The 24,302-nt window shown below is 42.6% G+C and overlaps 1 protein-coding gene and 1 long non-coding RNA gene across 15 annotated transcripts in view; one reads left to right on the top strand and one right to left on the bottom strand.

The window, feature by feature from the left end:
• The window catches only part of LOC141117457 (uncharacterized), a 135,751-nt gene that overhangs the window by 87,990 nt on the left and 23,459 nt on the right, over positions 1-24,302 (top strand). The window contains exon 3 of one of the 7 annotated variants that reach the window (XR_012237153.1): positions 11,391-11,522. The exons of 5 other annotated variants lie outside the window; for them this stretch is intronic. This is a non-coding gene — a long non-coding RNA (uncharacterized lncRNA). Of the gene's footprint in view, positions 1-11,390; positions 11,523-24,302 lie in introns of those variants that run through there. One more of the 7 variants, XR_012237158.1, reaches the window with a different exon arrangement.
• Positions 7,276-24,302, bottom strand: part of LOC141117456 (CD48 antigen-like) — a 155,065-nt gene continuing 138,038 nt past the window's right edge. For 2 of the 8 annotated variants that reach the window (XM_073610332.1, XM_073610336.1), the window contains one exon: positions 9,265-9,285. In XM_073610332.1, coding sequence (XP_073466433.1) covers positions 9,280-9,285 — 6 coding nt within the window. In that variant the 3' untranslated portion in view covers positions 9,265-9,279. Of the gene's footprint in view, positions 7,975-9,264; positions 9,286-24,037; positions 24,154-24,302 lie in introns of those variants that run through there. The other 6 variants (XM_073610329.1, XM_073610328.1, XM_073610333.1 and 3 more) reach the window with 6 other exon arrangements.

Raw genomic sequence — 24,302 nt, 5'->3', positions numbered from 1 at the left:
CCACAGTTAACAGTTAACAGTGCATTTCAGAGCTAAAACCAAGCCATGAAGTCCAAGGAACTGTCTGAAGACCTCAGAGACAGGATTGTAGCGAGGCAAAGATCTGGGGAAGGGTACAGAAATTTTTTTTTGCAGCATTGAAGGTCCCAATGAGCACAGTGGCCTCCATCATCTTTAAATGGAAGAAGTTTGGAACCAAGAGGACTCTTCCTAGAGCGGGCCACCCAACCAAACTGAGCGATCAGGGGAGAAGGGCCTTAGTCAGGGAGGTGACCAAGAACTCAATGGTCACTCTGACAGAGCTACAGCATTTCTCTGTGGAGAGAGGAGAACCTTCCAGAAGAACAACCATCTCTGCAGCACTCCACCAATCAGGCCTGTATGGTAGAGTGGCCAGACAGAAGCCACTCTTCAGTAAAAGGCACATGACAGCCCGCCTGGAGTTTGCCAAAAGGCACCTGGAGGACTCTCAGGCCATGAGAAACAAAATTCTCTGGTCTGATGAAACAAAGATTGAACTCTTTGGCCTGAATGGCAAGCGACATGTCTGGAGGAAACCAGGCACTGCTCATCCAATACCATCCCTACTGTGAAGCATTATGGAGACAGCATCCTGCTGTGGGGATGTTTTTCAGCTGCAGGAACTTGGAGACTACTCAGGATCAAGGGAAAGATGAATGGAGCAATGTACCGAGACATCCTTGATGAAAACCTGCTCCAGAGAGCTCTGGACCTCAGACTGGGGTGAAGGTTCATCTTCCAACAGGACAACGACCCTAAGCACACACATTCATGATAACAAAGGAGTGGTTACGGAACAACTCTGTGTCCTTGAGTGGCCCAGCCAGAGCCCAGACTTGAACCCGATTGAACATCTCTGGAGAGACCTGAAAAAGTTTGTGCACCGACGCTCCCCATTCAACCTGATGGAGCTTGCGAGATCCTGCAAAAAAGAATGGGAGAAACTTGCCAGAAATAGGTGTGCCAAGCTTGTATTATCATACTCAAAAATACTTCAGACTGTAATCGGTGCCAAAGGCACTTCAACAAATTACGGGATTTTTTTTAAATTTTTTATTTTTAATAAATTTGCAAAGATTTCAAACAAACTTCTTTCACGTTGTCATTATGGGGTATTGTTTGTAGAATTTAGAGGAAAATAATTAATTTAATCCATTTTGTAAAAAGGCTGTAGCATAACAAAATGTGGAAAAAGTGAAGCACTGTGAATACTTTCTGGATGCACTGTATCTACGCTGAAGCTGTGAACCTGTGTGCGCTCCTAGTTCTATGACTACGCCATTACGCACAGATGCAGATCTCAGACTAATAGGAGACCAATCAGTGTAGTTTTAGATAACATCAGATCAACATCACAGCAAGTTATGCCATTTCTTTCTTTTTTTTTTGAAGATTTTAGTAACATACAAAATAAGCACAACACATAGTGTAAAATACTGTAGATCACTTAGTCTGGGTTTTTACATCAAGTACAATACTCTGGATACTTGATGATTATGCAGGTCCTTAACTGTACTTTGGTCGAAGCAACATAATGAGGCTTGGAGGTGATTAACAGCTATCTGAATGAATATATATTCAAGTTGTTAGGATATAATAATCGAGAATTGGAGAGTTGACAGAGGTGACTGAAAGTATAACATTGTACCTGAGTATTCTTAGTATTTAAAAAAGAGGATAACATAGCAAAAATAAAGGCCAGTCAACTTGACCGACAAGCAGAAATGACAAAACTAAACAAGTCATGCCATTTTTTGTCTGAAGATAACACGGTACCTCGCTTCCGCTAAGAAGAGAAAGATACAGTATTACAAAGAATTACGTGGCATTTGGGTACAAAAGAGCAACGAAATCTGGTACAGTTTAGGCACCTTTAGTTGCACTTTTTGCGAAAGAGCAATTTTAACTGCTCTTACTGGAAAGAAGCCTTTTAGAAATGATGGATGCATACTCAACTCATATCCCCATGTTCTTTGCATAGGTCTTAGGATAACAAGCTAGTTTGTCAAATTTTCATACTAACCTTGGATATAGCTAAACATTTTATTCAAAGTGGATTTTCGCCAGGTAAAAAAAAAAAAAAAAAAAAAAAAAGTTAGCAGCTACAAATACAGGAGCTGCTGACTTTTAATATAAGGACACTTACCTGTCCAGGGATCCTGAGATATTGACATCCGAAGCAGACCTGTCTCTCGGCTCTGGGTGCAGGCGCCGGCATCCTTACTAAGGGAAATAGGAAGTGAAGCCTTGCGGCTTCACAGCCTGTTTCCTACTGCGCATGCGCGAGTCGCGATGTGCACTCTGAATGGTCCCTGCTGTCTTCTGGGAACTGTGTGTCGGACCGGGGCCGGACATTGGGTAGTTCACCGCACAAAGTGCAACGATCTTTCCGCGAAAGTGGGAGCAGATACCTGGATTTGACAGGTATCCGCTCCCCCCTCCCCCTGAAAGGTGCCAAATGTGGCACCAGAGGGGGAGAGGAATCCGATCTGCAGAAGTACCATTTCTGGGTGGAACTCCACTTTAAATCACCTCTATGGAGTCTCCTTTCCAAACTGAACATTCCCAATTTTCTTAACCTTTCATTATTACGGAGGTCTCCCATTTCATAAATGTATTTAACCCCTTCCCACCGACTGCCTCCCGGCCGTTTAAGATTTCTAAAACCTGGGAGGCAGAGGCGGGCATTTGGGTCATATGACTGCTGTGATCGGCTGTCACAGCGGTCACATGATCAGAAAGCTCCCAAATGCATGTATGCATTGAAAGGTTACGATTCCCGCAGGCTACCATGTAAGGAGCATGCAGGGAGCGTGCTCTCAGCACGGTAAATTGTAAACACAGGGCCTGTTCAGCATCATGGCCCACCCGCCGAGAGACCACATATATATATGTATGGCCGACGCCAAGGGGTTAATTGCCTGCCACTGAGCCTGTCTGAGCATTAGTAAAACTTCATCTGGAATATGCAGTTCGTTTTTGGGCACCAGTTCTCAAAAAGGATATCGGGGAACTGGAGAAAGTGCAGAGAAGGGCAACCAAACTGATAAGAGGCATAGAGGAGCTCAGCTATGAGGAAAGATTAGAGGAACTGAATGTATTCAGTTTAAGGGGGGGGTATACTCACCATGTATAAATCCATAAGTGGTCTTTGTAGTGAACTTGGTGTTTAGTTATTCACTTTCAGGTCATTACAGAAGTCAAGGGGGCACATTTATGTCCGTAAATAAAAAATATTTAATCTCTAGGAAAGGCTTCTTCACAGTAAGAGCTGTGAAAATGTGGACTAGACTCGGTAAATAACTAGTTATGGCCAACTCAGCAGATATTTATTTGTGTTTTAAAAAAGAGCTGGATGTATTCCTAAATGTACAAAATACACATATATGGATATTAACATGTATAGGTAATAATGCCAGAGACTGTTGATCCAGGAAATATCCAATTGCCAATCTCCAGTCCAATGGAACAGATTGGATCATGCTTTTTGAGTTTTTTGTCATCCTTTGGATCAACTATGGGTGTAGGATTTTGTATATAGAGGTTTTCTTTTTGTTTGTTGTTGTATTGGTTGAGCTAGATGGGCTTTTTTTTCAACCTAACTATGTAACTATGAGCCATTCCAGAACTCTGTTGTCCTCTGCACTGCTGCTCTCAAAACTAGATGAGTTTGAGGGTCAATTCACACTACAGCGTTGTCCTGCATTTTAGCGCACTGTTAAAACGTGGGTCAATTTGTGAACACACCCGAAAACAATTGTTTCCTGTTTGCCCCATTCACACCGCAACTCAGCCCAGAGCGGCACTGCAGGGGGCTGCAATAAAATACAGACATGCTGCATTTCATCACAGAATTACATGGCAATGTACAGCAACACAGCACATTGTGCTGCTATACAGCGCCATGAATCAAGTGTACGTTTTGTACGCTTCAAATAAAGTTTGCACAAAACACCAAAACAAAAGAGCCATTTGATGTGCTGAATTGTGCACCACACTGCCCCGTACTGCATCTGGGAATGGAAAGCTTGCTCCGGTACCTGTCCGATATAGTGCTTTATCCAGTGGAAATATTTCTTAATTTTTTTTTTTTATATTTCATAATATATTTCATTAGAATTATGAGTTTTTATCTCTCTTTAATGCAATACAGAATGTGCCTTTGTGGCTGCTGCGTGGCATCTGAGTGATTCAAGTTAGCTTATAAAAATTTAGCTGCCATATGAAGAATATACCGTACAAAAAATATTTGAACAACACATATACACGCATAGAAAACTCAGAATTAAATATAATGAGAACAATCATCAAGAACATCCCCTAGACCAGGGGTCTCAAACTAGCGGCCCTAAAGCTGTTGCGAAACTACAAGTCCCATGAGGCATTGCAAGGCTGACAGTTACAAGCATGACTTCCACAGGCAGGGGAACGATGGGACTTGTAGTTCCGCAACTGCTGGAGGGCCACCAGTTTGAGACCCCTGCCCTAGGCCATTAGGATACAGTGTGTAATACTCAAAACTAGATCAGACATATTTACTAGAACTACTGCAATATTTTACCATTTATCTACAGCTTATTTTGTGAATTCCATTCTGTAGAATTTAGAAATAATATTGTTTCACTTTTTCAACTTCAGCTGTCAAGTATTCTAACATTGGGCAACTCATTCACTTCGAGATAAGCAAAGTGACACGGATGTTTAGTCATTTTTTTGGAATACAGCACTGAACACATTAGTTACCAGTAATGGTGAGGATCTCATGACCTACAGGCTGCTGCTCTATGTCAAAATTTGTCCTTCATTCCTCCAGATACTGCCCACAATCTTCCAGTGCTGCGGGAGTTATTAGCAGTGGCTATAAGACCCCTTTCACACTGGGGCGTTTTTCAGGCGCTTTAGCGTTAAAAAAAGCGCCTGTAAAGCGCATGAAAGAAGCCTCATCTGCAATCCCAAAGCCCGAGCCCTTTCACACTGGCAGCGCCTGAAAAACGCTGGTAAAGCGCCGCTTAAGACCCCTTTCACACTGGGGCGTTTTTCAGGTGTTTTTCGGGCGCTGGCAGTGTGAAAGGGCTCTGGCCATCGACTCACCCAGTCCGGTGGTAAAAACATGAAAGCGCTGCAAAGAAGTTGCTTGCAGGACTTTTTTTGACATTGCAGATGAGGCTTCTTTCAGGCGCTTTAAAGGTGCTTTTTTTAACGTTAAAGCGCCTGAAAATCGCCCCAGTGTGAAAGGGGTCTCAGTGTGAAAGCACTCAGGCTTTCACATTGGTTTTGCAGATGAGGCTTCATTCAGGCGCTTTTTTTAACCCTAAAGCACCTGAAAAACGCCCCAGTCTGAAAGGGGTCTAAGTGTGAAGCACTCCTTCCTGCCCCATAAGCCATTCACAGAACTCATACTATTATTGTCCCACAACATTCTGTGCATAGAGGAACGGATGAATGACAGGATCTCTCCCATAGGCGTGTGCACAGGGTGTGCTAGATGTGACTGGGCACACCCTAATCACTCTGTGTGGTGCAGATTCCTGCTTCCTGGTGCCGCCTGTCTCCCCGCTGCAGTGCTGCCAGCTTCCCTCCTCTCCCGCCCACCACTGCAGGAGATGTTTCAGTATGGATGAATGAACACAGTGAGTAATCTGTACTGATCACTCCTGTGTTCATTCTTAACTGAAGCATAGTAAACATAGTAATCTATGCTTCAGTTTGTGAACAGGAAGCCACTCAACACAGAGCACTTCATATTTCTTCACTGTGCAGTGCAGCTGAGGCTGCAGAGAAAGGGACTGGGGGGAGCTATGTCCTCAGTCTCTTTCTCTCTGTTTAGACCCTTGATATTTCACCAAAGCCCCCAATGAGGTTCCTAAAAAAATTGTACAAAAATAACAAGAATGAAAACTACTGACACCGTCTACTGCTCTGCTGATATTCACTCTAAAAAGAAACGAAACAGAGGGCGCACCAGCCTAGCGCATTCCCTTTGCAATTTTTTTTTAAAAAAAGCATATGAAACATACTCACAAACAAATGTTAAATCAAGCCTAATGTAAAATCCACCAGATGGTCCACTGGCCAGTGACAGTTGTGGAAGGAAGAGTCTAAAAAACTAATGCGTTTCGAGGGGTTTCCCCTCTTCTTCATAGCTCTGAAGAAGAGGGGACAACCCTCAAAACGTGTCAATGTGTTTCATATGCTTTTTAAAAAATAATAAATTGTCGCAAAGGTAATGCGCTAGGCTGGTGTGCCCTCTGTTTCTTTTCTTTTTCTTTTTAGAGTTCTATTTGGGTGTTCCCTGACCTGTTGAGAGTGGCAGCGCAGCCAATGTAGTGGCTAGACCAGCGGAGACATCTGTTTTCAATCAGCCGCACAGCAATTTCTCAAGCGCAGGTGCATTTGTTTCTTTTATATTTCTGCTCATATTCACCCGCAGGACATGGAATATATACCATTGTAGGTACCTAATTAGTTTGGTGCTGTATCCCCCCCCACCCCCCCAAAAAAAAATCACAGATCGGGGTAAAGGGCCAATCACAGTGGGCCCTTTACCAGGTGAATGGCTGTCAGCCAGAGACAGCTGGTCACAGAAGTAAACAGAAGCCAGTTATCGGCTTTTTTCCCCCTCACGCGGTCACCAGTGCTGCTAATCAGCGCTTGCCCGTGCCACTTATCAGTGCCACTGATAAGTGTCCATAAGTACTGCTAATCAGTTCCCACCAGTGCCACCTATCAGTGCCCATTAGTGCTGCCGATCAGTGCCCATCAGTGCCTCATCATCAGTGTCATTCATCAGTGCTGCCTATCAGTGTCACATACCAGTGCCCATCAGTGCTTCCTAGCAGTGCCACCCATCATTGCCACCTCATCAGTTCCCATCAGTGCAACCTATCAGTGACCGTCAGTGAAGGAGAAAAATTACCGGTTTGGTTTTTTTTTTTGTTTTTTTTTAATTCTTTGGGGGGTTTTGTTGCATGACCGTGCAAGTGTGAGAGTGCTGAAAGCTGGAAATTGGCCTGGGCAGGAAGGCAGGAAGGGGGTATAAGTGCCCAGTAAGCAAATGGTTAAGATAAAGTGAAATTACACAAACTGAAAAAAATCATGATAAGTTCTTAACCTACCTTACTCCTTCCAAATTTATGGGGGAAAAAATTGGATCTACCCTTGTGTTTTTTCGCCTTAATGCATTCTATGCATTAAGGTGAAAAATCTTCTGTCATGCTGCAGCCCCCCCCCCCCCCCCCCGCCCCCAGTGCCCCCGTTTTACTTACCTGAACCCGGTCTTTTTCCCCCCCGGGGACGAGCACACCAGCTCTTGCTGGCGTCTCGTGTTCTGATTGGATAGATTGATAGCAGCACAGCCATTGGCACCTGCTGCTGTCAATCAAATCCAATGACGTGGGCACAGGGAGGCGGGGCAGAGTCCTGCTTTCCGTGTCCCGAAGGAGAGTGCTTCTCCGACGGGGCACTCAAGAAGAGGAGGGGCTACTATCGCTGCTCAGGGACCCCAGAAGAGAAGGATTGGGGCAACTCTGTGCAAAACCAACTACACAGTGGAGGTAAGTATGATATGTTTTTTTTTTTTAAATGACAAAGAGGGTATAGTAACCCTTTAATTTTTGAGTAGAGAAGCATTGGAACCTCTGTCATGTTTCAAACGTTGTCTCTGTCCTTCTCTGTTTGGGAAACATTCAATGCTTCCTGTCCTCTCTAAAACCCTTCACCCAAGGGTAAGTTTTCCCAATGGAGACAGAGGCAACAACACAACTCTGTACCTGATTAAACAAAGTCTATAGTCCACAACCTTAATAGTTGCCCTAACACACTTTTCTTCAATATTATGCTTTTACAGTTGTCAAAATCCTTCATGCTGGAAGATCCAAGATGGTCTTCTTCTTCACAAATGCAATCTGTCCCTTGTATTTTGAGACTTGTCTTCTTTAAACTTCAACCTTTTAGCTTTAATAAAAAAATACATTTAATTTCATGAGCGTAATACGAATAAAGTACAATGTTTTAATAAAAAAATTAAAAAAAAAGACATATTAAAAAAACATTATCAAGATGGAGGTTACATAGAAGGTGAGTGGGTTGAGTAGCCTACTGGTATCACAATTGTCCCTGCCCTGTATAGACCTCTGCAAGTAGGTAGAGTTGAGAGTCCTGGAGGAGAGTTATTGCTCCTGGAATCCTTTGGAGAAATATATTAAATGTAGCCTTACCCCCCTAGGACCGTTGATAACCGAGTCTCCTATTACTGCACAGCCAGGCAACATGCATTTCTCCAGTTGCAGCCAGACACAAGAAGTCAGTCCTGTAACTGGTTTTAGTTATATTTTCTTAGGTGATAACAACTTGGATAGGGTGAAGGGATTTATGGGATTCCCAGCAGATAATGAACACGGCAAAACTTGGGGACAATCTTCCTTTCTCTCTGTACAAAAATCCTGAACTGCTTCCTTCTGTACAAACTCACAGTCCTGGATAGGTCAATAGCAAGAGTCCATTACAGACTAAGGGCTCTAGGCCCTTCTGGAAAGTAGTACAAACTTGAGGTAATTGCTTGCAGGAGTGTATCCCCTCCCTCGGTGGATCTGGTCCCAGCTCCACTACTCAGCTGGTCCTTCATGGGACATCTCCATCTTCCACCCACCTCTCCTTGCTAGAATGATTCATCCATACTTAAGGGCTGGTTGACCCCCCTGCCAGGTCCACAGCCTGGGGATTGGCCAAGCTCCCCTGAGTATGCAGATCATCCCTCCTAGCCTCCGCCCTCTAGTTTCCAGAACATTCTCCAACTTTCCAGAGACCTGCCTACATGAGTCATTTAGCCCTGAACTCAAGTAAACCCTGACCAAGATTTCATGACTTAGACTTAGTCCTGAGCCAGACTCAAACACTACTAGCACACTAGAGGGTGCTACATGAATATGGGATTTAAAGAGTGATTCACATGGCTGGAATCGCAAAAAGAAATAGCCCCAGGGATTTTATGGGCATGGGAGGTGAAACCAGACCATACAGATGTATGAAAAAGTACAACATTTATTGAAAAGACATATAAAAGACATAAGATGTGCAAAATGTACAAATATTTAAACAAAAATAGAAAAAAGACACAAATAACGAACAGCAATAATAAACTGATATACACATAAGGTCTAGACCTGTAGTTGACTCAAATGTGTTGACAGTATGCCCAACATGTTTCGGAAAAATATGGTATTGATTTCCTTCATCAGGGGCTGAGCTGAGGTAAGCTGTTCAATTCTATTAACAAAAGAAAAACAAAGTAATAATACACAATTCATAATATATAAGTATAATACTATGCATGAAAAGAGTAACACTGGCCGCTTACTAATAGTCTTCCAAGCATGGCAAAAAAGCATCAAAATATGCAGAAAATACTCACATGGTTCATGTTATTTGTTCACACAGCAAGATGTATTGACAGGGAAATGAGGCCGAGATCTTCCTATTCCACTCTACCACAAATTCTTAAGGCACGAAAAGATATTTGAATAGAGGTGCCCAGCAGGGGGCCTAACACACTTCAGTGTTGTAAGTTCAAATCAAGCCAAGAACATGGCTAAAATACCAATGTAGATTGAATGAATGGCAACCACGTTAATTCCACCACACATCACATCAAAGCCCACAAGGATTAAATGCGGACATATAAGTCTAACATAGGATAAAAAAGTGTATTACATTAAGTTTTTTGCAAGCGGCACCAAAAGACATGCCAGTATGAAAGAATGATTCTAAGGTATCCCCTGTGGACCAAATATCGCATAGTTTAGGCTAGAGTCTAACAGAGATAAAAATGTCCAGAGATAGTAAACCAAAATTGCTCACATTTCCAGTTTATAGTATCTTAGATTGCGGGGATATGGAGCGTGTATGCCATAAGGCTGTACAGCAACAATGACTGCAAATGTGTCTACCTAATAAAGGAAGTCTAAGGGAGTGGTCAGGCTGGAGCCAATCGAGACCATCCAATGACAGGGATGGTGTTTGAACAAGTGATCGGCAGGGCCATCAGTATGATAGGCCCTGGCGATACACCTGTGTGTGTCCAGAGAGTGAGACATACCGTCTCACTGAACAATCCCCCGGCTCGTGCGGTGTCCGGCGCCACCGCGTCAAGAGGCGCAGTGACGTCAGACGTCGACAGAGCTGTCGACATGAACAGTGGAGAGTGGCTAGCAGCCAAGATGGTGCGGCAGTGTGCGCATGCGCGGGCCCACAATGTGGGAACCCGCGATCGCAGAGAACCAAGCCAAAGACCGAAACCCAAGGGAATGGCCCCCCGGCACAACAAGCAACAGGGGGCCCCCCGTGCTGGGGAGCCTCGATGCGACAGGGGGCAGAAGCTGCAGTGTCGCCTAAACAATTGATAGAAAAAGAAGTAATAGGAATGGTGAAGTGGTAAAATGTGAAAACGCAGATGTCGGCCATCACTTGTACAGCTGAAAAATACAATTATAAAAATAAAAAATTATTAGAATTTCTGAGACAAACATTTTAGGAGATTGTTTACAGCACATAGACTGATCCGAAGCAATATTTGTTATTTATAGATAAACAGAGGAATAAAGACACAGAACCTCAATTTACAGATAGAGCATAGAAGACATCAAAAGATCTTATAAATCCCTATCAAAAACTCCAGATGAAAAGCCTGGTAGAAATGGTTTTAGGTTAAAGGCCTCATTAAGGCCTGGTGGACAAGTAGCATTCACAGTCGATATCCACCTCAGCTCCCGCTGGAGAAGAACCTTAAGATCCCCTCCCCTGGAGCTGGGATGGACACGATCCAAGACAAGGATAGATAGTTTAGGAAATACAGTGTTGTGAGCCTGTGCTACATGAGAATCATGGGTCACTAGATTTCATGGCCCTGATATGACGGTAGACCCTTTGCCATAATTTTCCAATTGTTTTGCCTACATAATAGCAGCTACAGCTACATTTGCAGGAGATAAACCACTCCCGTCGTTTGACAGTTAGAAAAATGTAGAGGAACAAATAGGTTGCCATAGGGTAAAATATGTTCTTCCTGTGGTCCATGTACTTACAATAGTTACATGAGTCACAGGGATATGTTACAGCGAGCTTACAGGGGTTGCCACGAGTGGAACCCCAAAACTCGTTCTGAACTATAAGATCTCCTACAGAAGTAGCTCATCGGTATGCAACTGGAGGTGTGGGTGGCACCAAAGGTCCCACAATGGGGTCAGACGTAAGGAGGTGCCAATATTTGTCAATACATCTTGCTTTTTTTTTTTTTTTAATTTAAATAAAGGAACACTTTTTTAAACAGAATCACGCTATGTGGAAACCTTTCTTTTATATTTTTAACACTTAAGTGGATATCCAGTGGGGACTTTTAATACATCAAGGGACAGGAAGTCCCCACCTCCTTGTGTGCAAGCAGCTGCCTTTGGGATTGGGACGCGTGGAAGGAAATTGGCACCCACACGACCGGAGTGACAGGACCAACATCACACGCTCGTACCCCTGCAGGGGTGGAGTGCTCCGGTGAGTGCAACCACATTGGGGGGTGACTACCAGTTATTACAGCACGGCATTTTACCACCAAAGAAGAACTTTTTTGCACAATGGTTATGAACATTTTTTGCACCAAATAACATATGGGATTTTTTTTTTGATACTTAGTTGCGATTTGACACACTACTAATGATTTATTATTGCGAATGGTTATTGCACATTAATGCACTATTGTTTGATAATCACTGCTTCTGGCACTTATCACTTTATATTTATTAACGTGAAGATTTATATATGTTATATAAAGGTATCGTTTGAATATTTGCGGTATTTTTTGCACATATAGTAGCATTTGTTTCACTTAATAAGGTGTTTTCACTAAAATAAGGACAAAAATTTTTTTTTAATTTCAGGATCATACCAAAATATTTTTTCAATTTTAATAGTAATTATTTTATGCACTTGAACATTTGTTTAATTTATAGCCACACTCCTAGTTCTAACACAGCGCCATTCCCTATACTTTGATTTTCAATACATCTTGCTATGTAAATAAATAACACAAACCATGTGAGTATTTTCTGCATCTTTTGATGCTTTTTTGCTATGCTTGGAAGACTATTAGTAAGCGGCCAGTGTTACTCTTTTCATAGTATTATACTTATATATTATGAATTGTGTATTATTGCTTTGTTTTTCTTTTGTTAATAGGATTTAACAGCTTACCTCAGCTCAGCCCCTGAAGAAGGAAATCAATACCATATTTTTCCGAAACATGTTGGGCATACTGTCAACACATTTGGGCCGACTGCAGGTCTAGACCTTATGTGTATATCAGTTTATTATTGCTGTTCATTATTTGTGCTATTTTTCTATTTTTGTTTAAATGTTTGCACATTTTGCACATCTTATGTCTTTTATATGTCTTTTCAATAAACGTTGTACTTTTTCATACATCTGTATGGTCTGGTTTCACCTCCCATGCCCATAAAATCTCTGGGGCTATTTCTTTTTGCAAATCTTCGTATGTGGGATGTGGCAAGGGTTTTCCAGACCTATTTTCATCTCAGGTTTCTCTTAAATAATTTTCTTCACCTTGCTGGAATCCACCTAAAACATGTAAGACTGTCCTTTTGCCTTTGCTGAGCAAATGTAGATTTGAAATTATTGTTTTACTATTTTTGTCTCTTCACCTTTACTACATGTTCAGTTATGCTATCGACAAGCTGATAATATCGTGTGAAGGTAAACTTGCCAAAATGAAAATGCATTTCTAATCTCCTGAAGTCTAGCTTTATAGTGTTTATTAAACAAACTTAATATCATGAGTTCAAGCTTTATACAAAACAAGAACATTGCTTTATAACAAAAAAAAAAAAGTCTAAATTAAACAAAACAATAAACCAAAAGAAATCTGGCTTTTAAAGTCAAGATGGAAGCTACAGAGCAGAAAGACATTTTTATTGTTATTAACTTGCATTGTATAACACTAGTCCCACCAACTTCCCTGGAGCTTTACTGGATTGAATTCTTGATAACTGACTTTATAACTGGTAAAAAGGTATGGAGGGCCTCCACAATGTCATCTGTCTTGATCTCAATTGAGTTTTGCATGTCTTTAATTTTTTGCAGCATTAAAGCTTCTCTATGTACAGCAGTGCCATGCAGACCTACCCTTGTAGGGAATGTTGCTGTCCTATCCACCTTTAGCATTACAGATTTACAACAGCCATATGCACTGTCCCCGCAGTTTATAGCTTGTCACGATAATTATCCTAATTTTTTTAGGGCTCTTCGGAACTATGGAGCACCTCGGAGGCATATGAAAGCTAGGACAGATTAGGGACAAGATCTAAAGTCAGTCCATTTAAAACCTCTAGATCAGTTGCCTAAAGATGCTGGCGGGTTGAGTAGCCTTCTGGCATCACAAAAAGCTTCAATGTCTTCCCCTTTCTGAAAGTAGGCTTGTTGGGTAGGTGTGGTGGGCAGTAAACACATAGGGTCCTGCTTTGCCAAGAACTTTTTTGGAACCACCAAACCAACAGTACAAACAGGCCCAAAAGGAAAGCTCACCCATCCAGGGCCACTTACAACTGAGCAGCAGATAATCAGTGGACAAAAGACTCTTGGATTCCGACAGCATCTGCCACGAGGAGTGAAGTGCGGCCTGGCGATTCAACCCAAAGGGGAGGCTTCCTGAAGAGGTAGACATAGACCCTGCTCTCTCCCTACTCCACCGGAACCTTTCCTTATCACTTCCACTGTCCCTGACAGATAGGCTTTCTGTCCTTAACCTGTCCACTCCCTAAATGTGTGCCAAGCCCAAGAGCCAGGGTTCTAAATAGACTCTGGCTGACCTAAGATGGCCACCAAAGTCACATGGGGCACCGCCATTCAATGGGAAAGCTGCTTCCCGTGACCGAAGAAACCATAGAGGAACCAAGTCCCTCCCGACCATGGGTTTCAGGAAAGAAATGTGCTTGATTCTCTGATCAACACAGACAGTGTTGACAGGGGAATCCCTCCCACTGAGCCATTGTATTCTCCTGGCCGGGGGGGGGCAGGGGAAGCCGTTCCTGCTGGGAGAAGACAGTGATTATCCCTAGTGGCTATACTAGCCGCTAGCGATAATCGCATGTAAAATCCAGCAGGCTGGTTGTATCCAAGTTAAACGATCAATCAACTTGGTACATTCTGCCTGTTCTTACATGGTTCAAATACATCTATGGCCAGCCTTAGATGCACATCTAAATTCAGACTTAGAGAGATAATATATATGGAAACCAAAGAGTGATTCACTTTACTGGTATTCATCTAAAACAGGTAAGATGGTCCTTTTATCTTTTCTAAGCAAACATAGATAAAGAATATATGTTATTTGCATTCTTTTTGGTGCATCAGTTTTAGTGCATCTTGAGTTAAATATCATATAACCAAGGCCAGGACTTCAAGGGGATTTTTTTCAAAGGGTGTAACAGATAAGATTACATTTAGAAAGTTTATATTCTTCTCAGCAAGTAAAAATGTTACGCCCTTGCTATTCTGAAGTCTCTGACCTTTTAAAGTCACGCTCCAGGATTTTTATTTAGTTTGAGTATAGAATGAGGAAGGTTTATAACCTCTTTTGTGTTTCATATGATATTTTTGTCTCCTTCCAAAGCTAAAAAAAAAAAATTGACTATTGTTGGATTTTCGTAAAAATGTTCTTATTTTGTCTGTTTCTTAAATTGGGAGGTTAGTAACATTAAAACTAGACACCCACAAGGAATTGTTTTCTGATTGCTGTAAATCGGAGGTACACTGTGCCCACCTTAGTTACTCAAATAGATGGTGAGGAGGTGGATTTTCCTATATATAGCCCTCTTATTTTTTCTCTGTTTCTTAAGTTGGGAGGTTATTAATATGAAAACTAGACGCCCACATAGATTTGTTGTCTGACTGCTGTAAGTGCGAGGTACTCTGTGCCCACCTTGGTTAGAGAAAGAGATACTAAAGAGGAACAGACATTCACAGCTCCTATTAGGGGACATGGAAAATATATACCATGCCATACCCACCAAGATAGCTAAAGAGAGCACTCTACATTTCCTTAGACATGTGCAGTTCATTTCGCTCCGAATTGAAATTCGGACGAATTTTCGTTTTTCAGAAATTCGGATGTATTCGCACTTCCAAATTACAATAATACCGAATTTTAACTAACCCGAAATAACGGAAAAAAAAATTCTGACGGAATTTGAATCGATTCTAATCGTTTTCAAATTCGAATAGTTTTCCAATTCGAATAGTTTTCAAATTCGACTACTTTTTTCATTAGAAAAGTTTTCAAATTCGAACAGTTTTCAAATTTGAATCGTTTTCAAATTTCCGAAGAGAATAAAATAGAACAGAAAATAAAGGAATAGAATAGAAAAAAAAGAATAGAAAAGAATATAACAGAAAATAAAATAATATAATTTCCAAAAAGAATACAATAGAACAGAAAAGGAATAGAATAAAATTGAATAGAATAGAAAAGAATATACCAGAAAATAAAATATTATCATTTCCAAAGAGACTAAAATAGAACAGAAAATAAAGGAATAGAAAAAAAATTGAATAGAATAGAAAAGAATATAATAGAAAATAAAATAATATAATATAATAGTTAGGGAAAGTGGCTGATATGTCCTAATTAGATACGCCACCTCATCCCAAAAGTAATAGGAGTAAGCAAGTAAAAGGGATGGGGATTATTGCGGTGCCAAACAATCAAAAAAAAAAATTGTTGTTTTCTATATAAACTTGTTTGTTTGATATGTATTGTAATAAAAATTGTCATTTTAATACCAGTCCTGATTGAGTTATTTTGGCACCACAATAATCCCCATCCCTTTTACTTGCTTACTCCAAAATAATATAATAGAGTAAAACAGAACAAAATAGAATAGAAATGAATAGAATAGAATAAAAAAGAATTGAATAAAAAAAAGAATATAACCATCTTCTGAAATTCAAATTTCAAATAGAATATATTTGAATTTGAATACATAAGAAAAGAAAATAATGAAAAAGAATAGAATAGACTATAATAGAATATAATGCAAAAGAATAGAATTAGAAAAACAACTCGTCCATCCCCATTTGCTTGTGACTTCATCTGGGATGGACGAGAAGAGAGGAGGGGCCGCCTGGGAACAGCGTGACATGAGAGAGAACTTATCACAGACGCTTCCTGCTCTACTCTGCATTTGAAGAAAACAATTAGTAAAAGCTGTGCCCCATGTACTCTTACGTGCCCCACGTACCCTGATGTGCCCCACGTACCCTGATGTGCCCCACGTACCCTGATGTGCCCAACGTACCCTGATGTGCCCAACATACCCTGATATGCCCCATGTGCTTTTATGTGCTACATGTGCTTTGATGTGCTCTGATGTGTCCCACGTACCTTGATGTGCCCCATGTGCTTTGATGTGCCCTGATGTGCCCCACATACCCTGATGATGTGCCCCACGCACCCTGATGATGTGCCCCACGTACCCTGATGATGTGCCCCACGTGCTTTGATGTGCCCCATGTACCCTGATGTGCCCCATGTACCCTTATGTGCCCCATGTGCTTTGATGTGCTTCAAGTGCCCTGATGTGTCCCACGTACCCTGAAGTGCCCTACGTACCCTGATGTGCCCCATGTACCCTGATGATGTGCCCCACGTGCTTTTATGTGCCCCACGTGCTCTGATGTGCGCTGATGTGCCCCAATGTGCCCCATGCACCCTGATGTGCCCCATGCCCTGATGTGCTGTGCCCTGTCCTGATGTGCCTGTTGTGCTGTGCCCTGATGTGCTGTGCTCTGTACCCTGATGTGGCCTGATGTGCTGTGCCCTGATGTGCTGTGCCCTGATGTGCTGTGCCCTGATGTGCTGGGCTCTGTGCCCTGATGTGTTGTGCCCTGATGTGCTGGGCTCTGTACCCTGTTGTCCTGTGCCCTGATGTGCTGGGCTCTGTACCCTGATCTGCAGGGCTCTATATCCTGATGTGCTGTGGCCTGATGTGCTGGGCTCTGTACCCTGTTGTCCTGTGCCCTGATGTGCTGGGCTCTGTACCCTGATCTGCAGGGCTCTATATCCTGATGTGCTGTGGCCTGATGTGCTGGGCTCTGTACCCTGATGTGCTGTGCTCTGTACCCTGATGTGCTGTACCCTGATGTGCTGTGCCCTGATGTGCTGAGCTCTGTACCCTAATGTGCTGTGCCCTGATGTGCTGTGCCCTGATGTGCTGTACCCTGATGTACTGTACCCTAATGTGCTGGGCTCTGTACCCTGATGTGCTGTGCCCTGATGTGCTGTGCCCTGATGTGCTGTACCCTGATGTGCTGGGCTCTGTACCCTGATGTGCTGTGCCCTGATGTGCTGTGCCCTGATGTGCTGTACCCTGATGTGCTGTGCCCTGATGTGCTGTACCCTGATGTGCTGTGCCCTGATGTGCTGTACCCTGATGTGCTGTGCCCTGATGTGCTGGGCTCTGTACCCTGATGTGTTGTGTCCTGATGTGCTGTGCCCTGATGTGCTGTACCCTGATGTGCTGTACACTGATGTGCTGTACCCTGATGTGCTGTACCCTGATGTGCTGTGCCCTGATGTGCTGTACCTTGATGTGTTGTGCCCTAATGTGCTGTACCCTGATGTGCTGTGCCCTGATGTGCTGAGCACTGTACCCTGATGTGCTGTGCCCTGATCTGCTGTACCCTGATGTGCTGTGCCCTGATGTGCTGGGCTCTGTACCCTGATGTGCTGTACACTGATGTGCTGTGCCCTGATGTGCCTTGTGCCCTGATGTACTGGGCTCTGTACCTTGATGTGCTTCACCCTGATGTGCTGTGCCCTGATGTGCTGAGCTCTGTACCCTGATGTGCTGTACCCTGATGTGCTGAGCTCTGTACCCTGATGTGCTGTGCCCTGATGTGCTGTGCCATGATGTGCTGAGCTCTGTACCCTGATGTGCTGTGCCCTGATGTGCTGGGCTCTGTACCCTGATGTGCTGTGCCCTGATGTGCTGTAACCTGATGTGCTGTAACCTGATGTGCTGTGCCCTGATGTGCTGGGCTCTGTACCCTGATGTGCTGTGCCCTGATGTGCTGTGCGCTGATGTGCTGGGCTCTGTACCCTGATGTTCTGTGCCCTGATGTTCTGTGCCCTGATGTGCTGTACCCTGATGTGCTGAGCTCTGTACCCTGATGTGCTGTGCCCTGATATGCTGGGCTCTGTACCCTGATGTGCTGTGCCCTGATGTGCTGTGCTCTGTACCCTGATGTGCTGTGCCCTGATGTGCTGTGCTCTGTACTCTGATGTGCTGCACCCTGATGTGCTGTGCCCTGATGTGCTGAGCTCTGTACCCTGATGTGCTGTGCCCTGATGTGCTGTGCTCTGTACCCTGATGTGCTGCACCCTGATGTGCTGTGCCCTTATGTGCTGAGCTCTGTACTCTGATGTGCTGTACCCTGATGTGCTGTGCCCAGTACCCTGATGTGCTGAGCTCTGTACACTGATGTGCTGTGCCCTGTTGTGCTGTGCTCTGTACCCTGATGTACTGTGCCCTGTTGTGCTGTGCTCTGTACCCTGATGTGCTGTGCCCTGTTGTGCTGTGCTCTGTACCCTGATGTGCTGTGGCCTGATGTGCTGATCTCTGTACCCTGATGTGCTGTACCCTGATGTGCTGTGCCCTGATGTGCTGTGCCCTGATGTGCTGAGCTCTGTACCCTGATGTGCTGTGCCCTGATGTGCTGAGCTCTGTACCCTGATGTGCTGTACCCTGATGTGCTGAGCTCTGTACCCTGATGTGCTGTGCCATGATGTGCTGAGCTCTGTACCCTGATGTGCTGTACCCTGATGTGCTGTACCCTGAGGTGCTGGGCTCTGTACCCTGATGTGCTGTAAGCTGATGTGCTGTAACCTGATGTGCTGTGCCCTGATGTGCTGGGCTCTGTACCCTGATGTGCTGTGCCCTGATGTGCTGTACCCTGATGTGCTGTACCCTGATGTGCTGTGCCCTGATGTGCTGGGCTCTGTACCCTGATGTGCTGTGCCCTGATGTGCTGTACCCTGATGTGCTGTACCCTGATGTGCTGTACCCTGATGTGCTGGGCTCTGTACCCTGATGTGCTGTGCCCTGATGTGCTGTGCCCTGATGTGCTGGGCTCTGTGCCCTGATGTGCTGTGCCCTGATGTGCTGTGCGCTGATGTGCTGGGCTCTGTACCCTGATGTTCTGTGCCCTGATGTGCTGTACCCTGATGTGCTGTGCCCTGATGTGCTGTACCCTGATGTGCTGAGCTCTGTACCCTGATGTGCTGTGCCCTGATGTGCCCTGATATGCTGGGCTCTGTACCCTGATGTGCTGTGCCCTGATGTGCTGTGCTCGGACCCTGATGTGCTGTGCCCTGATGTGCTGTGCTCTGTACCCTGATGTGCTGCACCCTGATGTGCTGTGCCCTGATGTGCTGAGCTCTGTACTCTGATGTGCTGTACCCTGATGTGCTGTGCCCTGATGTGCTGTGCCCTGTACCCTGATGTGCTGAGCTCTGTACTCTGATGTGCTGTACCCTGATGTGCTGTGCCCTGATGTGCTGTGCCCTGTACCCTAATGTGCTGGGCTTTGTACCCTGATGTGCTGTGCCTTGGGCCGGTCTGGATGAAGTCCAGGGCCACATTTTTGTCCCAGTCCAACCGTGTGTAAGCGCATGACTTTTTCATTAAAATTGTTACCCAAGAGGTTTTTACACTATTGGAGGCTTTGTGTTGATTTTATCCCTACATGTGGAGAGAGCTGTCATCCATTTGAATCTGAGTGGATCAGAGTGGAGATTGGGTTGATCATCTGCGTAAAGATTAAGGCCCCTTTTACATGTGCGGATCCCGGGAGGATCCGTTTTTGGACATCCACTTGCTCAGCGGGAATCGCTCCATTGATCCCCGCTGAGCCGGCAGATGACTAGTCCGTCTCTGCACATGGTGCAGAAATGGACCGGTCAGATCTCCGCTTTCCTCTATGGGGGGATCGGTTGAAAACGGACTGTCTGTCCGTTTTCATCCAATGACGGATGGAAAAATAGGGTTTTCCTCCGTCATCATAAACGGAGCATAGCCGAGGCTGATGTCATTGGATGTTTATCCGCTGACATCCGCTATCCCATAGGGATACATGCATGTCCGTTTTTCATCCGAAAACGGATGGATGAAAAACTGACATACGGAACATGAATGTGAAAGGGGCCTTAAGGTGGATGTAAACCCGAAAATGTTTTTTTTTTTTTTTTTTTATCATACTGTAGAAAATAAGATTTCCTATCATTTGAGCCCAGTCTTGCCATACAGAGTTAATCCATCTCTGAGCAATCCTCTTTTATTGTTCAGAGAGAAAAATCTTGACAAACTAAGAAAAAGTTTGTCAAATCCTCCCCCTTGCTGTGAGTGACAGGTGATTTACATATCTCGTGCACTAGCCTAAGACATGCATTACTTTTTAATTCCCTCCCCCACTCCTTTCTTCAGCAGCTCTGCAAGGATTGGCTGTTCCACACCTCACCATGATTTGGCATGCTGAAGTCATGTGGTTACTTTCCTGTCTTTTCACTGGATGTTAGAGATCATAGCAGAAGTTCAGCAGAAGTTCAGTGTTATGCCCCGTACACACGGTCGGACATTGATCGGACATTCCGACAACAAAATCCTAGGATTTTTTCCAACGGATGTTGGCTCAAACTTGTCTTGCATACACACGGTCACACAAGGTTGTTGGAAAATCCGATCGCTCTGAACACGGTGACGTAAAACACGTACGTTGGGACTATAAACGGGGCAGTAGCCAATAGCTTTCATCTCTTTATTTATTTTGGGCATGCGTGGCACTTTGTGCGTCGGATTTGCATACACGCGATCGGAAATTCCGACAACGGATTTTGTTGTCGGAAAATTTTATAGCAAGTTCCCAAACTTTGTGTGTCGGAAAATCCGATGGAAAATGTGTGATGGAGCCTACACACGGTCGGAATTTCCGACAACAAGGTCCTATCACACATTTTCCGTTGGAAAATTGGACCGTGTGTACGGGGCATTAGAAATACACAGGAGAAAATGCATATTGACAAGGGGAGTGTAGAGGTGGGCGGGGAGTGTAGAGGTGGGCGGGGAGTCTACTGACATTACGACTCCACCCATCGAGCTCCAGACAACAGACCCACCCACAGAATATGCAGTTTTTTGGGTCTAATAACAGACAGAGGGGAGACATTTGACAGGTAAAGATACATGCAGGAGGCATGTATATCCTTATACATAACCCCCATGGCAGTAGTTTAGAAAGGATGACATTGGGTTCACATCCACGTTAAGTGATTTAATCACACATGCGATTGAAATCTACAATCTGGTGAGCCTCATTCTATAGGGGTGCGGATTGGCACTTGTGCACTTTGTTGAAGGATCTACGGTGTTCATAATTTTCCACTTTATAAAAAGCTGCACTATTTTCACAATTGATTTGTTGTTTGAATCTATTTATGATGGACAATTATTTTTGATTTTTTTATGGACACTTTTGAAATCATTTTTATTGTTCTTTTGCGCTACTATGATTGTGTAGATTGACACTACATTGTTTTTCACCCTTTGTTTTATTATTTGCATTTTAAGTAGCAGCACATATATTTATATTTATATTCAGTTCAATAGTGCAGTGCTTATAATGAGAAAATAATAGAAAAGAATAAACAAATAGAAAAAGAATAGAATTTAAAAACAATGGAATAGTATAGAACAAATATAACCATTTCCCGAAATTCAAATAGAATCAATTTGTTTTGAAAAGAATAGAAAAGAATGGATTAGAATAGGAAGATGGTAATATTCTTTCTATTCTGTTGTTTTTTTCTATACTATTCTGTTATTTTCTCTGCTAATCTATTCTTTTCTAATCCATTTAAATTCAAATTTCTATTATATTGTTTTTTTAATTATATTATTTTCTATTTGAATTTCAGAAGATGGTTATATTCTAGTTTATTCTTTTGTTTCTATTCTATTCATTCTATTCTGTTCTTTTATTTACTATTCTATTTTGTTCTGTTTTACTCTATTATATTCTATTCTTTTATTTTCTATTATATTATTTTCTATTCTATTCATTTTTTTTTCTTTTCCATTCCTTTATTTGCTGTTCTATTTCATTCTCTTTGGAAATTGGAAAACTATTTGAATTTCAAAACTATTCAAATTTGAAAACTATTCAAATTCAAAAACAATTCAAAACTATTTGGATTCAAAAACTATTTGAATTTGAAAACTTTTTGAATACTATTCAATATGAATTAGAAAACTATTCAAATCGATTTGAATTCCAAAAATTCTAAACGATTCGAATCATATAAACGAAACAAAGCCCTGATGTGCCATGTCCTGATGTGCCTAGTTCTGTGCCCTGTTCTGATGTGCTGTGCCATGTGTCGTGTCCTGATGTGCCGAGCCCTGATGTGCTGTGTCCTGTACCCTGATGTGCCATGTGCCGAGCCCTTATATAAACGAAACAAAGCCCTGATGTGCCATGTCCTGATGTGCCTAGTTCTGTGCCCTGTTCTATTCTATTCATTCTATTATTTTATTTATTATTCTATTTTGTTCTATTTTACTCTATTATATTCTATTCTTTTATTTTCTGTTATATTATTTTCTATTCTATTCAATTTCTTTTCTTTTCCATTCCTTTATTTGCTATTCTATTTCAGTCTATTTGGAAATTGGAAAACTATTTGAATTAAAAAACTATTCAAATTTGAAAACTATTCAAATTCAAAAACAATTCAAAACTATTTGGATTCAAAAACTATTTGAATTTGAAAACTTTTCGAATACTATTCAATATGAATTAGAAAACTATTCGAATTGATTTGAATTCCAAAAATTCTAAATGAAATGAAATGAAACTAAACATTTTTTTTCATTCTGCACATGTCTACATCTCCTTGCTGCCCACAATTTTACAGAACCAATTCTACAGAACCATGTTTACCACCAGTGAGATCGAAGCAGGCAAGGGAACTCTCTGCAGTCTAAGCAATTCTGGTACTGACTTCAAGATGCTAGTGAGAAATGTCTTAAATTCCTTTACACGTTCATAACTGGCAGAGGTATAGGACCTCAAACTGCATGAAGCCTATGAATAGAAAAAAAATCTAAAACAAACTTCTTACACCTTGTAAAATATGGGTCCTACAATACTTGCCTTACCTATCACCTGGGCTTCTGATCATTGCTCGGGTGAACAGTTGTTAGCTGAAGAATATTCAACATCTGACACACACACGCAGAGGTTTATTTGATGCCTGGTCCCCCTGCTACACTCTGTGGTTCAACCCGTCGCCTGCACATAACTAATGTGATCCTACAGAGCTGTAGTTACAAAAAAAGGCCAGTGAGAGGAACCACAGCATGCAGTGGGGGGATGTAGGTAAAGATCAGAGTACTTGAGGTATGAATTAGCCCTCTTCTTTATCCAGGTGTTTTGTTTTTTTTTACATTTTTTATTATTATATGAAATCATTGAGTCAAATAGGCATACCTCTCAACATTTTGAGATGGGAATGAGGGACACCTACTAGCAAATGTATGTAGGCATATGACATGCCCCCCTGCCACACCCACTTAAAGGAGAACTAACCAAAAAAAAAAAGGTTCATTAAATCCACAAGGTTTTTTTTTTACCACTACTATTCCTTTATATTGGCTTTTAAAATTTACAAATGCAGCAATTTAGAATTTGGATGAAAGGTTTAGCACTGGAAACACTTTTTTGAAAGATAAAAAGTGCATTTTATATACAACTATATAGATCAGACCAAAATGAGGAACAAATGAGGAGGAAAGAGGAACAGAGGGACATTGCTCCAAAATTTAGGGACAGTCCCTCGAAATCAGGGACAGTTAGGAGCTATGAGAGCGTGTATAATTGGCCAAAAAGTACAAGACCCACCAACCTGAAACTCACATCCATGAAACGTCTCATCTATTTTCTTTGATAGCTTGTATAAAGAGTTTTAAATTTTTGAGGGGGAGGACCCACATGGTTGTCTCTTTCATGCCCAGCAAATGTCTGTAAAAATAAAATATACAAAGTAAAAAGGTGAAAATCTTGGGTGGTGCCTTTAAAAGGGGGGCGTGAGAAGAATTTATTACATTGTTCTCAGGATACTCAGCTGCATTAGTACATGAATGATACACAACCCAGGGATTTCAGCAGTG

Source organism: Aquarana catesbeiana, linkage group LG13, assembly GCF_042186555.1.
Source record: "Aquarana catesbeiana isolate 2022-GZ linkage group LG13, ASM4218655v1, whole genome shotgun sequence".
In the NCBI taxonomy this organism is placed as follows: domain Eukaryota; kingdom Metazoa; phylum Chordata; class Amphibia; order Anura; family Ranidae; genus Aquarana; species Aquarana catesbeiana.
The sequence above is the reverse complement of the archived record's forward strand: the minus strand, read 5'-3'. Positions and strand labels throughout refer to the sequence as shown.